This window comes from Vombatus ursinus, unplaced genomic scaffold (assembly GCF_900497805.2).
Source record: "Vombatus ursinus unplaced genomic scaffold, bare-nosed wombat genome assembly UNPS02014816.1, whole genome shotgun sequence".
Classification (NCBI taxonomy): Eukaryota; Metazoa; Chordata; class Mammalia; order Diprotodontia; family Vombatidae; genus Vombatus; species Vombatus ursinus.
In genome coordinates, this window is record NW_020954594.1 from 7,599,849 (window position 1) to 7,614,765 (window position 14,917).

The following is a 14,917-nucleotide window of genomic DNA, read 5'->3' on the forward strand; positions in this document are numbered from 1 at the left end:
ACTGAAGAAAACAGGGTTAAGTGACTTGCCCAGGGTCACAAAGCTCGAAAGTGTCTGAGGCCAGATTTGAAGTCACAAAGAGGAGTTTTCCTGACTTTAGATTCAACACTCTATCCACTGTGCCACCTACCTGCCTTCTATAGCCTGGTAGGGGGAGACAAAAAACGTTTACTGATGGATCCTGATTTAGATTGCAGCCCCTCCATTTCTTTTCATCATGTGCAATTCTTGTTTGGTTCCTCCCTACCCCCTATAAGCCCACCAAAGGGATCTACTAGGTACATTGGAGGCATATATCAAGATAAATATAATACAAATTATAATATGAAAAGCCCCTAAGAGATTATCAAATGTTATGTGTCCATACGAGGAAAGGCTTTATGAAGAAGGTAGCATTTGAGCTGGGCCCTGAAGGATGGATAGGATGTCAACAGACAGAGATGGGGTTAGTTCTGAGGACAGATCTGGTGAAGGCGCTGGACCTTTCTTCTTTTTTTCCACCACTTGACCACTATGGTGCATGGATTTCTCCAGTTCTCTTGGTCTAGGAATAGACAAATATTTTTCTTCTCTTTAATTCAAATAAAATATGATGAGCTTAAATTATTTTGGTTGAGAATTAAGAGGAAAATGCAACATAAACCACAGAAAAGCACAAAAGCTTGCAGTGGCCATGTTTGCACCGATTTAGGGGGCTTCTCTTGTTAAAGCCATATGACGAGAATGTCAGAGAAAAATCCTAGCTGTCAGTAAAATTTTCCGGCAACTCTGCTGTGTTTGGCCTCAAGTCAAGCCCTTCTTGACCTGTTGGTTCTGTGATGGGCTCTGTTATGGGCCTCCCACTAATGAACACTCAGCTTCAGAACTTTCCCAGGCAATATTCTGGGCTGTAATCGGACATTTCATAGGTGGCCTCTAGCCTCAGTGTAGGTTACTTCCCCTCCCTTTGGGTGGTGTCTGTATACCACAAATAACTTCCCAGTCATGTAGCTGGGGAGATGCTGTCTCATCCCTGACTCTGGTATCTTCCTCTTGGCTGCTGCCTCCTTGAAGGGCCCAGAAAGTGTCCCAGGATCATTCATGGCTGCGTATGTAGAGGGAGATCTTATGGAGGAAATCTTTTGTTCAATGGTGACTCTGCCAAAGGGTTTCTTTCATTCCTTAAACTGTTTTCTTCTTCAAGTTTCTTCTCCCTCTCTGTTATGTGTTTCTCTTGGTGAAAAGAAATAGGGGATTACTGCATGATAAGGTAGAAAGAATGCTGGATTTACATTCCAAGGCCCAGATTTCAAATCCAAATTCTGCTACTTGACAAAAATAAAGTGTGCCCTCCGTGTGAGCTACTTCACTCAATCTTGGTCTAATTTATAAAGTGGGTTGGTTGGATTAGATGGTTTCTAAAATCCCCTTCAGGACAGCTAGGTGGTACAATGGATAGAGTGCCAGCCTTGGAGTCAGGAGGACCTGAGTTCAAATTGACCTCAGAAACTTGCTAGCTATGTGACCCTGGGCAAGTCACTGAATCCTGTTCGCTTCAGTTTCCTCATCTGTGAAGAGAGCTGGAGAAGGAAATGGAAAACCACTCTAGTATCTGCCAAGAAAATCCCAAATTGGGTCATGAAGAGTCAGACACATCCAAAATGACTCAACAACAGAAATCCCCTTTTACTCTAGATGTAGATGATCCATCTTCTAGAAGAGCCCACCCCTCCTTCCTAAGTTGGATGGCTTTCAGGGTGTGGTCTAGCCTGTTTGCCAAGTGATCTCCCAGGGCACCTGTGGGTCCTGTTCTACTGCCCCATGCTACCCTCTCCTGGCTAGTGACTCAGTCAAGGTTTCACTTGGTTTTGTAGTTACCCACATTGGCCTATCCTCTGACAACCAGCCACGTGGCTGAAGCGCTTTGGGTCTTACCAGCTTTGCTGACTGTAGCCACACTGCCTAGTCTGAGTTAGACTCCTTCTGGCTCTGCCTTAGCTCATTCTGCTCCTTCAGTACCTCTTTTATTTGCTGGATCTTTGCACTTATTATGTTACACTGAGTGTGAATGGTTTTGTTCTATCACCTCAGAATCAGTTATGCCTGAAATATCCCTGTGACATTTCGGGGTTCCATGGTTGCCTCTATGAGTTTTTCTTACTTCTTCATGGAATTAAAAAGTTTAATAACCCAATATAAACTTTACTTCCTGAAATTTCTGTACTTATTTTGTCTTGGGTTGCTTTTTATTTCGATTCCTCAGGAAAACTTAAAAAAAAAACCCCAACAACTCTTACAGTTTCTTATTTGAATGAAAGGGAGAAAAAACAAAGCTTCAACTAGGGTGGGACAATTCAAGCTTTGTCAGGGGTCCCAAAATTCATAGGATACTTACATCACTTGTGTTTCTTCAGCAGATAGAAACAACTGTACTGGTTACTTAGTAAGAATAATTATTTAACATTTCTCTTCCTTTGGATCATGCTTGTTCATTATAATTCTGCAACATTTACTTTTGATTTTTGTTTCTGTTGTTTCCAGTTACATTATCATTTTGTATGTTTTAGTATTTTTTTAGGGTTTTTTTGGCCCTGCTTCCTTTATTCTGTATCAGATTGAATAAATATTTCCATGCTTCCCTATATTTATCATATTTGCTGTTTCTTACAGCATAGTTATATTCCATTACAGTCACGTGTCACAATTTATTTAGTCATTCCCCAAAAATGGGCATCTGTTTTGTTTCCAGTTTCTTTATTTCTGTTTCTATGGGGGCTTTCTTCTTATTGATGACTTCTTTGGAATATATGCCTAATAGGGAAATGCTGGGTCAGTGGATATGGACATACCCCCATCCCATTCCTTTCATGAGGTGGCAGATTGCAAATACTTTCAGATTTTTGGGGCATATTGATTTGTTTTGCTGATTTTCCCCCTCTTCTTCCTTCTTTAAAAATGTTTGTTTTACGGGATGACTTTTTTTTTTTAGGTTTTTTTTTTTAAGTGAGGCAATTGGGGTTAAGTGACTTGCCCAGGGTCACACAGCTAGTAAGTGTTACATGTCTCAGGACACATTTAAACTCAGGTCCTCCTGACTCCAGGGCTGGTGCTCTATCCACTGTACCACCTAGCTGCTCCATGGGATGACTCTTTGGGAAAAGGAAAACAAGTGTATACTAAGAGATGTTTTGGTGATATAAAAATGAAAGACAACAACAAAATTCTTTGAAAGCTCCCTCGTTGGCTCTGCTTTTCCCTTGGAGGTAGTCTCCCCAGCAATGGCTTCTTGAAGTCTTGTGATTTCTGCCTCTTTCCCATGGAGTAGTGTCCTGGGGCCTCTCCTCAAACAGGACCTTATATCCAAAACCTGTCCCAGAAGTATTGCCCTTACCACTGGCAACTTTCGTGCTGCTTGCCCTGGGAGACAGAATCGCCAATTACAGTTGATATTTGTTCCCAACTAGGCCAGCGGAGTTGGGATGGGCTCGGATGAGATCTGGGTATCCTGGATTCTAAGCTGGTGCTTGTGGCAGGGAAGAAGCAAGAGGTAATTAAGACAGAAGAAAATTTGAGGGGTGGCTCTGTTAGAAATTAAGGAAGCCTTTCTCTAAAGCAGGTCTCAACCACAGGTTCCGTACCCCTGCTTTAGAGAAAGGGATCAAGAATTTAGCTAAGGGTTTTTCCCCACCTAGTGTTTCTTCAGAGAGTGAAAACAGACTTTAAGAAATAAAATAAATGCTGTAACATCATAATATTGAATATAATAGGTGACTGTGAAATTTGAAAAGGGTATGGTTTGAAAATTAAAATACTACTAAGCATTATTCATTGTATATTTGTACAATTGATATAGTCGGATCTGACACAAACCAAAAATATAAATAGCTTCAGGAAGTGTGTAGCTCACTTTGGGGGTGATATAAGTAAAATTGGCTGTTGAGAGTAGTTAGGGGTGTTTGGGATATACCTCTAAGCTCTTGAGGTGGGTAAGTGCTGAACTGGGCTAAGTCAAGAGACCAGAACTCTAGTCCAGACACTTGCTATTAGCTATGTGAACTTTTGACAGATCACTTGACCTAGCTGGGCCTCAGTTTACTTACCCTACAAAATGGGAATAATAATACCTTCTAGGTCTGACTTCATAGGACTATTGTGAGGATCAAATAAGATAATGAATGTGAAAGTGTTTTGGAAAAAAAAAAGTGTTTTTCAAGTATAAGGTGTGATTGCCATGGAGAATAACCATGCTTCACTAACCTTCCTGTGTGACTTTGGACAAGTCACTTAACCTCATCAGACCTGTTTTCTTATTTGTAAAATGAGATGCACTAAGAACTGGAAATTGAGAGGATGCCCATCAATTGGGGAATGGCTGAGCAAGTTGTGGTGTATGAATGTGATAGAATACTATTGTGCTATAAGAAATGATGAACAGGCTGACTTCAGAAAAACCGGGGAAGACTTGGATGGTCTGATGCTGAGTGAAGTGAGCAGAACCAAGAGAACGTTGTACACAGTAACTGCCATGTTGTGTGACGACTAATAGTGACAAATAACTTCCTGGCAATACAAGGATCTAAGACATCTCCAAAAGCCTTGTGATGGAAAATGCTATCCACACCCAGAGAAAGAACTATGGAAGTCGAATTGCTATTTTTTTTTCTCTTCTGCTGAGTTTTGTTTCCTCTTTCTGATGGTTCCTCCTATTGGTTTTAATTTTTACTTACAACATCACTAATGTGAAAATATGTTTAATATGAATGTAAATGTATAGCCTATATCAGATTATGCGCTGTCTTGGGGAGGGTGGTGGGGAGGAAGGGGGAGAAAAATTTTAAACTCAAAAGCATATGGAAGTGATTATTGATAAATCAAAATAAATTAATAAAAAATAATAAAAAAAATACGGAAGCTTCTGTTTGGATTGTGAACTCTGCACTTACTTGGGGTTCCACCGGCATGTTCATTTCTCTTCTAATAAATCTATTTGCAATGCAAAAAAAAAATGACGTGCACTAAGATTCGTCCAAGTTCTAAGATTCCATGAATCTATAATTCTATGCTCTGCTAGCATCGAATTGGCCTCCAGGTTTGCACAAAGTCTCTCTGCTATATCCCCAAAGATCCCTACATTCTTATTTCTTTTTTTTGGGGGGGGGCTAGGCAATGGGCTTAAGTGACTTGCCCAGGATCACACAGCTAGTGTGTCTGAGCCTGGATTTGAGCTCAGGTCCTTCTGAATCCAGAGCCGGTGCTCTCTCCATTGTGCCACCTAGCTGCCCCAGTCAGTACTTCTTAAACTGTGGGTTGCAACCCCATATAGAGTCTTGAAAAATTTGGCAACAGCAAAAGTTTTCTGAATATGCAAGAACCAAAAATTAATTAAAAATCAAATGTGTAATGAATCCAAGGTGTTTTTGTCAGTGCTTGCCCATGTTGCATTGGGCAACTTCACTACAGCCTTGGCTCTGAGTACAAAGCATGTGCACTTTGCACTGCGCATGCCCTTGGGCCATGTAATGCCAACTCCAGAGTGGAAAAAGTTTAATAAGCTCTGACCTAGACTATTACAATAACTTTCTAATCCATCTTTGTCTCTCCTCACTTCAGTCTCTCCTGCTCAGCTGCCAAAGTAATTTCCCTAAAGCACAGGTCTGACCACCACCATCTTCTGAATAATAAAACTCCAGCGGCTGCATATCACTGCCTACATCAAAGACAAAATCTCCTATTTGGCGTTTAAATCCCTTTACAACTTGGTCCCTCCCTACATTTCTAGTCTTCTTATAATCAACTCTTCTCCATGAACTCTAAGATTGACCTTCTAGCCGTTTTTCACACACAGTGTTCCACCTCTGGATTCCAGAAATTTCCACTGGCTCTCCCCCAAACCTAGAATGCTCCCCCTCCTCCTCTCCACTTCCGAGCTTCCTTCAAGACACAGTTCAAATCTCATCTCCTCCAGGAAGCCTTTCCCAGTCCTTTCCTACCCCTACTCCTTTTGAGGCCATTCTCTGCCGCATTTCTTATTCAGCCTTTATCACTCAATGGGTATTGCCTCAGTCAAACTGAGACCTGTCAAAGACCTTAGCTTAATAAGGCCAAGGTCTCCCACTGCACTGCGACCATCTCCAGTCATCCTGATCTCTATCTTGCCACTCGACCCAGATGACTCTGGAGGAGAAAGTGAGGCTGGTGACCTTGCGCAGCCCTCCCTCACTTGCATGTTGTGGCATCACCTCCCTGATGTCATGGTCCTCTTTGAGAACAAAGGACAAACAACAACAACAACCTCTTGGGATTATCTTACATTTACCATATGTGTGTGCATGTGTATGTATATGCAGAGAGTGTGAATATAGTTATTTGCATATTGTTTCCCCCATTAGAATGTGAGTTCCTTGAGGGCGGGAATGATGTCTTTGCCTTTCTTTGTACCCCCAGAGTTAGGCACACAGTAAGCACTTAATAAATGCTTGTTGGCTGACTGGTTGACCAGCTGACCAATGGGTGGTTAATGGAAGGTGAGGCAGCTACATGAAACAGCTATGGTACCTCAGTGGAAAGTATAGAAGACCTAGGTTTGAATTCTAACCCTTCCACTTAATAGCTGGGCAACTTTAGAACTCTCTTTGAACCTCAGGGCCTCATCTATAAAATGGGTATGTGTGTGTGTGTGTGTGTGTGTGTGAGAAAGAGAGGATCAGATGGTCATAGATTTAGAGTTGGAAGAGACCTCACAGGCCAACTTCCTTACGTAACTGATGAGGAAGCTCTGGCCGAGGGAGAACAAGAGATTTGCTCAAGGTCACAGAGGTAGTAAAGTGTAGAGACAGTGTTTGAACCCAGATTTAGGGCTTTTCCCACTGTTTATCACTTCCCTTGTGTGACCAAATGAGATAATGTATGAGAAATGTTTTAGAAACTATGAAGTACTGTCTCAGTCTGCTGTGACAGTTTCACAGAAGAATCAGATTGGCCAGTAAATGACTCAAGCATTAAGGCCCATGATAGTGCCCTTTGATTGAATAAGGTAAGGCTTTAGGCCAAACACAATACACTTGGAGGTGAGAATGTGGGCCATTGAGGGAACTAGAGAAAGACACAACCAGAGAGGCCCTTGGGGTGATGGTCTTCAGGCTGCAGCGCCTGGAAGAAAGGGCTCAGTGAATGATGCTCAGGTGGAGCCTCTTGGTTTGGGTACACCTGGCTTTGCCAGTTCTCTGTTCTCTAGGCATTGAGGTATCGCAATGGATAGAGTGCTGGGCTTGGAGTCAGGATGATCTGATTTCTATCATGCCTCAGACACTTACTTAACTGTGGGATCCTGAGGGCAAGTCACTTAACTTTTCTCAGCCTCAGTTTTCTCAACACCTACTTCCCAGGGCTTGTTATGGGGGTCAAATAAGTTAAGATGTATAGTGCTTTGCAAAGCTTAAACTGTTATGTAAATGTATTAACTAATTGTACTATTTTCTACCCCTTCTCCTGGTTAATATATGAAACAGCTGGGAATTGGCCCTCCCATACCAAGGAGGCCCATTGACACCTCCAAACTAACTGTCAACTTCCTACACTAGGGTAGTGAGTAGTGAGCACACACTCCATTGGGGCAGCCCTAGGGGAGATGAGAGTTTCTACCAGTTTTATAGAGAGGTCTCAACTAGGAGTGTCTGATTGTTTCCCTGTTTCTCATGTCATTGAAAGGAGGCTCTAGATCAGGGGTGGGGAACCTGAGGCTTTGAGGTCACATGGGGCCTTCTAGGACCTCAAGTGTGGCCCTTTGACTGATTCCAAACTTCACAGAACAAATTCCCTTAATAAAAGGATTTATTCTGTAAAACTCGGACTCAGTCAAAAAGCTGCACCCAAGGCCTTAGAAGGCCACAAGTGGCCTCGAGGCCACAGGTTCCTCACCCCTGTTTTAGATATTGGCTAAGGAAAGCCCCTGCTGTAAAAGTTTGAGGCATAGAAATTTCCAAAAAAAGGGAAGGCTGGGGAGGGCGTCATGTGGGAAACAGGGGGAATGTGAAGAGCAGAGACAGCCTGACATAAGAGAGAATAGGTTCATAAAACCAGAGACTTTGTTTGGACTATCATATGCTCAGTATATGAATGCCAGCAATTGTGATGACATTCCTGAGGCTGCAGTCTCCAGGAAGGTAATTTTCTCCAAGACCTCGAGGAGTGGTTGTAGAAGTGACCGAGAAGGCAGAATCTGCCATTTTCTCGCTGACCCACTGCCTGGTTTCTTTTAGGCCTAATGCCTAGTTTATCTTAAACAGAAGTTTATTTTCACAGTTCCTATGTTATAATTATAATAATTATTATTATTTAATGTGAAACTTTTCTGGATTCAACATGGAAAAATCCTAAAGTGGAAATGGCCAGAGAGAACAAATGGCATGGTTTTCAGGGTGGGGGCCTGTGTCTCTGCTGCCAGGGAAGGGCAATCCTAAGCAGTTAGGGAGTAAAAAGTGAGTGTTATTTTTAACCTGGGCCTTCTTGATGGAGTTCCCTCCCCCAGTATGGCACAGGGTGTTGATTATGATTTATTTTTAACGGCCCAGTGTGGAGGAAGCTGGGGCCACAATGCCTATTGCCCAACCAGGTTGACAGGTTCAGTTCTCTGGGGAAGGCTGGGCACCCTACATGGGAGGCATGTTGGTGTGGGAGGGCAGAGAACCAATGAGTACAGACTCTTTGTTCCTCTCTCAGGAGGCGAGAAGGGAGGTAGATTAAGAGAGAGATCAGAGATGAGACGCAATTGGTGAAGTCAGGCAGAGCGAAACCTACCAGAAGGAGTTAGGTGCAGAAGGAGGGAAGGTAGGGGGTTGAGGATAAATACCAGTCCATTAGATAGCAGTCCATTAGAGTAGAATAATTATATCTAGGCAAGTTGTACTATCGACCAGTAATGGTGGCTCCCTGAACAGGATGTCCATGGGCTCAGGCCATAGTGAAGCTCCCTCTCTCACAGTCAAGAAGTAGAAAAAGTTAGGTTCTTTCAGAAGTCACTGGGCATGAGCCTCTGTCTTCTATCTCCCAAGGACAGCCCCTGAAGCTATTTAGAAATAGTCTTAAAACACAGAGGTGCTGGTGGGTGATTGTCATCTTAGGTCCATTGACTTTGAGCTGGAAGGGACCTCAGAGGTTCCAGCTTCTCCTTTTTATAGAAGAAGAAACTCAGGTCTTTTTCCTTCAGAGAAGTTAAATGATTTGCCTAAGGTCAGAGGCAAAATTTGAACCCTCTGACTACAAATTCAGTGCTCTTTTCCCTCTCCCACACTGCCACGATCAACCTGGGAATAGGCTGGGAATAGGGCCCACAGGAGTTACAAGGATAGGGTTTTGGTTTTGTGTGTGTGTGTGTGTGTGTGTGTGTGTGTGTGTGTGTGTGTGTGCTCACGCGTATGTGCTCAAGCACATGCAGATGGGTATGTATGATTCCTGTAGAGGGCAATGGGATATATATCCATTGACTTTTTGGGGAACCTGTCCTTCCCCCATCTTCCTTTCCCCAGGGTGAATAGAGTTATTGGGTAGCTTGGGACCCAGCCTCTGGAAGCATAGCTCTAGGCCCTGGAATCAAAGAGATTTGCTTAATTTTTTTTAAGGAAGTTTTGTCTGCCTGGTCCTCCCTCCTTCTCCTCCATTTCCCCCATTGATTGGTGTGTAGAAGGGAAGTCTCCAAAACAGCTGGAGCGGCCCTCCCTCCGGGTAAGGGTTAGCTTCTCCAGGTCCCACAGAGAGTGAGGAAGAGCAGGAAGGGGAAAGGGACTGGTGAAGTGCTTCCACGTTGGCTCTGCCTGTCCAGTACTACACGAACTAACAGGTCACATCTATAAATAGCTTGGTGAGATGAATGGGCCATGAAGACGGGGTATAAATTCCATTCTCTTCACAGTGATCATTCCTGCTGGAAACAGGTTACAGCGCTTAAAAATAATCCCAAATTCTAAACTCCTATATTTAGTTGGACCCCTTACGTGCCATCTTCTTCACTTCCCCACCCAGATTTCATAGAATATAAACACTAAAAGAAACCTTGGGATCATATAGAAACCCCGGACTCTCTACAATTCTACAGATAAGGAAATAAACAGATAGGGAGCAAGCACAACTGGCACTAGAAGCCAGGTGTCTCCTAGTTTTCAGTACAGTGATTCTTCCATACCGTAGGGTCTCTAAAACTACCCCATACAGATGAGAACTGCTGAATTTCCAGGCTGTAATTTTGTTGTTGTTGTTCAGTTGTTTTCAGTCACATCTGACCCTTTGTGACCCCATTTGAGATTTTCTTGGCAGAGATACTGGAGTGGTTTGCCATTTCCTTCAGCTCATTTTCCAGATGAGGAAACTGAGGTAAACAGGCTTAAATGACTTGCCCAGGGTCACCCAGCTAGTAAGTGTCTGAGGCCAGATTTGAACTCAGAAGATGAGTCTTCCTAACTCCAGGCTTGGCACTCTGTCCACTGCACCACTGTATCAACTAGCTGCCTTGTAATACCTAGCTGTAATTAGCATGAAGTAAAAAGAGTTTTGCCCCTGGCTGCTGACATTGAAATGATGGTTATATTTCCTGTTTGGGGCCATTCTCTCTCCCTGCTATGACTACTGTTCATGTACTTTGCCTTCCCGAAACTCTGATAGCCCATGCCAAAAATCATCTATGGGCTGGAACTACCTCTATGGCCCTATCACTGTGGTCCCCTTTTCCCAGAGCCTGCCTTTTCCCCAAATTCTAGCAGGGGTGAGGGTCAGATTTTTTAGGGGACAGGGATGCCCTTTTCCCTGAATGACTCTACCCAATTGGATGGTCCTCTGTACCATCAACACTCTTCACACCCCTAACTCTTTGTCCTATGTAGTTAAAAAAAATTACTAGGGTTCTGCTGAATTTCTTCAGGAGGATAACATTTTATCCTAGAGTCTTTTAAGCTCTGATCAATAGGAAAGTTCTTAGAAATTCAACTGTACCTTTCTTATTGCAATTTTGGATAACTCCCTCTTTCATATTAATCATCATCATAACAGTCATAATTCACAATTTTATAGTGCTTTGTAAAAGGCTTACAAAGCACTTTCCTCACAATTACTCTGAAAGGCAAGTACTATAAACTTATTCACAACCACCCTCATCACCCCTGCCCCCCTTTATTTAATGGATGAAGAAATAGTGGCTGAGAAAGGTTAAGTTATTTGCATATGGTCACACAGTTGGTATGAACCAAAGTAGGATTCAAACTCTGGTCTCTCTAATGTCTTTCCTTATTCCAGGGCTCTATCTCTCATACCACACTGCTTCTTTGTCTATTTCTTTGGATTCTGAGGCTTGAGATAGAACATGGGCAGTAATATAGGTTTCACCCTCTCCTGGCCTGGATCTCTTCTGATGCCTGCTGTGTGGACTAGGTGATATTGGAGAGGCTTTGGTGGGGGACTTTTTTTTAGGTGCTGAGGAGGATAACACTATCTACATTTCTCTAAGGTTCCTGCTCTTTCTTCTTAAGTACCAGGCCCACACCCCCACACAAAGCTTCACCCAAAGGTGCCACTAGGGTGATAGTTTCAGGCAAAGTCCCTAGTATTCGCTGAGTAACTGGGGATCCAGCTGGAGGAGGGGTGGAGGGACAGGTCCAGCTAGTTCTGCCTTGTTGTTTATACATCACATTACCTCATACATCCCAACCACCTTGCTCCCCCGCCCCATTTCTGACAGGGGCCAGCCCTATAGGCCTTTGAGCCAGCCTCTTTTTTCCCCTCCTGTCCCTGGGACACCAGAGTCCAGTACAACATGGATCTGCTCATCAGCTGAGTTGGGGAAGTTTCATCCCACCAGAAATCATGGAGGGAGACAACCACCCGGTAAGCTAGCTCTGGGAAACCCTGTTCAGCTAGTCTCTCCTAGGAGGTGGTTAATCTCCAGGGAGGGTTTGGAGGGAAGGCTCAGGAGAAGGAGAATCATGTGGTTTCATCATTTGCCTTAGATTTCTTTCTTTCTTTCTTTCTTTCTTTCTTTCTTTCTTTCTTTCTTTCTTTCTTTCTTTCTTTCTTTCTTTCTTTCTTTCTTTCTTTCTTTCTTTCTTTCTTTCTTCCTTCCTCCTTCCCTCCCTTCTTTCTTTCTTTAATTCCTTTTCTCCCTGCCCTTTTTTTCTTTCTCTCTTTTTTTCTCTTTCTCTCTCTCTTTCTTTCTTTCTTAAATTTTGAATATAGCTTTTTACATTTAGTGGCTACTTTGGATCAGAGATCTCCATCTCCTTTTGCTCAGGAAGGAGTTGATGGGGGAGAGAAACCAATGGAGACTTGGGGTATGGTCAGTGGGAGTAGCCAGGCTGGGGTGAGGGGAGGGTCAAGACACATGCATTTTCTTTAAGTGCTACATACTGTACTTTGCACCCTGTGGGTGCTTAGGTTTTTCCAATTACTTATCAGTCTGTCTTGATCATAACCTTTCTGGGGTTTAGAGACTCATGGAAGGGGAAAGGACCTTTGGTGAGGATGCTATTCATCTCTGCCTCTAGACATTTAAACCATTTCTTTGTGAATCTTTCATTACTTTTTATAATTTTAGAGGAGGTTTCACTGTCTTCCTTGGCCACCCATTCTCTCACTTAATAATCATTGCTATTATGATGTTGGGAAGCTCTTTCTCATTTTGCTGTTGTTCAGTAGTTTTTGATCGTATCTGACTCTTTGTGATCCCTTTTGTGATTTTCTTGACAAAAATACTGGAGTGATTTTCCATTTCCTTCTACGGCTCATTTGACAGATGAGGAAACTGAGGTCCAGGGAGATTAAATGATTTGCCCAAGGCCTCACAGTTGGTAATTAGGATTTGAACCCAGGTCCTCTGCCTTCAGTGCTCATTCCACCAAACCACTCTGCCCTAGGTACTTGAGGTAGTTTTTCAGATTTCAAAATATCTGTAAAATCCTTGTGATTACTCTCTCTATAATCCTCTCTGAGCTTTAGGAGATGATCTTTGAGAATTGTTGTAGGGAAAAAAAAAACTAACTACTTTACCACCTGGTGGCCCACAAACTAGTGACAAAGCTTGCTGGATTTAGTTAAGTAGTAAGCATTTATTAAGCACCTACTGTGTGCCAGGTACTTTACAAACTATCTCATATAATCTTTATAACAACCTTGTGAAGTATTATTGCTATTTTATAGGGGAAGAAACGACGGGCAGACAGAAGTGAAGTGACATGCCCAGGGTCACACAGTTCTAAGTGTCTGAAGCTAGATTTGAGCTCAGGTCTTCCTCACTCCAGGTCCAGCACTATGGTCTTTGCAGCACCTAGGACAACAAGCACCCCATTAGGCCTGGTCTTTTGATGGGACCTGCCAGAACCTTTGAGAGCTCTGGACCACCTCCATTCCATAATGAGGCAGTTGAGATGGTAGAAGTGAACCCAAAGGTCTTTGGTAAATTATACCTCAGCCTTCTCTTCTTCAGGTGAAATCATTCCAGTTCCTTGAACCTTTTCTCTGAGATATTTTTCCCATCCCACTTTACCATCTCTATAGCCCTTCCTGGTGGACTCCTCACATTTCTCTAGTATCTCTTTACTTGTACCACACTGCCTGGGACTCGAAAAAGGCCCAACAAATAGTGATTTTAAAGGGAAGGTCTATTCCAGGGGTGAAGAACCTGCAGCCTTGAGGCTGCATGTGGCCCTCTAGGTCCTTTTATTAAAGGGATTTGTTCTATGAAGTTGGGATTCAGTTGAAGGGCCTTACTTGAGGACCGAGAGGGCCACACACGGCCTCGAGATAGTTCTCCACCCCATGTCTATTCTATGCTTTACTTCTCCTTATGCATGTGGGGTATATTAGTGCCACTCAGACCAGCCTGAGAAAGCCCATTGCTAAATTTTCAGTGTGAACATTTAGACCTCAGAAATGGTCAATCTCTGTAAGTCAAGCATTGATTTATTGTTTTGTTGATTAAACTTAAAAGGGTGTGCTCATACACACCTTCCCCAAGCCTGGGTATTAAACATTTACCAGAGCACCCCTGTATTGTTCTATAAGCCTTGCTTGAGCTCAATGAAGTGTAGTAGAAGACTCACAGAATGAAGTCATCACCAGACTAGAGGCTAATAATAATAATAATGATAGGCATTTATGTAGCACTTTAAGTTCTGTAAAGTGCTTTATATCCATTATCTCATTTGAGCCTCACAACACCCATGATTACAGAGGTACAAAGCTGTTTTGGAGTTGGGCTTGCTATTCACTCTGACTCCCAGATCCTTTTCTACCATACTTGTCACTCTTCTATCCTTCCCTTTAGTTTCTCTGGCTACGTTCCCCCTTTCCCCCCCCCCCCCCACTCTGGGTAGGTATCTCCTTGTCCATAATGAATCGTGTTTTGTTTACTTCTGTCTCCTCCAATTTACTAAATTCATCTTGGAGTCCCATGCCTTCAGTGTTCATTTAGTTGGATGAGAGGAACTTGCTGATCATTTGCCAATAGATGCCCAAAGGGTGAGAAAGGGGCAGGCCTGGGGTGTAGGAGGGCTGGACTTGGAAGCTTCATGACACATGGTTGCTTAGCGAGGGCGACCTTGAGTCAGCATTTGCTAAGCACACTCATTTCCAACATGGAAGAGCTGAGAGTGGGATTGTTCTTGTTGGTAGAAAGATGGTGACTAGTGAACAATTAATTCCTAGGTGCCTCATGATGTGGCTTGGCAGGTGGCATATAGGCCCCTGAATGGCAAACTTTCACTCTTGAGGTGAGCAATTTTAATTCCCTCCTCTGTGGTCTCTGAGTTCATCCCTTTGTTTGGCGTGGCACCTCTCCATCGGATATTGTTCCAGGGCGCTTGCAGGCTGGGTTCTTTAAAACCTTTGGAAGGCACAGTCTGGAGGCTCATGCTGGTGAGATAGGGGTTGAGGAAGAACACAGATGACCTGTCATCTTTAA

The 14,917-nt window shown here is 43.2% G+C and overlaps 1 protein-coding gene across 4 annotated transcripts in view; it reads left to right on the plus strand.

The window, feature by feature from the left end:
* Nucleotides 1–11,691: 11,691 nt before the first annotated feature.
* The window catches only part of TMPRSS13 (transmembrane serine protease 13), a 46,850-nt gene continuing 43,624 nt past the window's right edge, over nucleotides 11,692–14,917 (plus strand). For 3 of the 4 annotated variants that reach the window (XM_027835683.1, XM_027835684.1, XM_027835686.1), the window contains exon 1: nucleotides 11,693–11,847. In XM_027835683.1, coding sequence (XP_027691484.1) covers nucleotides 11,827–11,847 — 21 coding nt within the window. In that variant the 5' untranslated portion in view covers nucleotides 11,693–11,826. Of the gene's footprint in view, nucleotides 11,848–14,917 lie in introns of all 4 variants that reach the window. The other variant, XM_027835685.1, reaches the window with a different exon arrangement.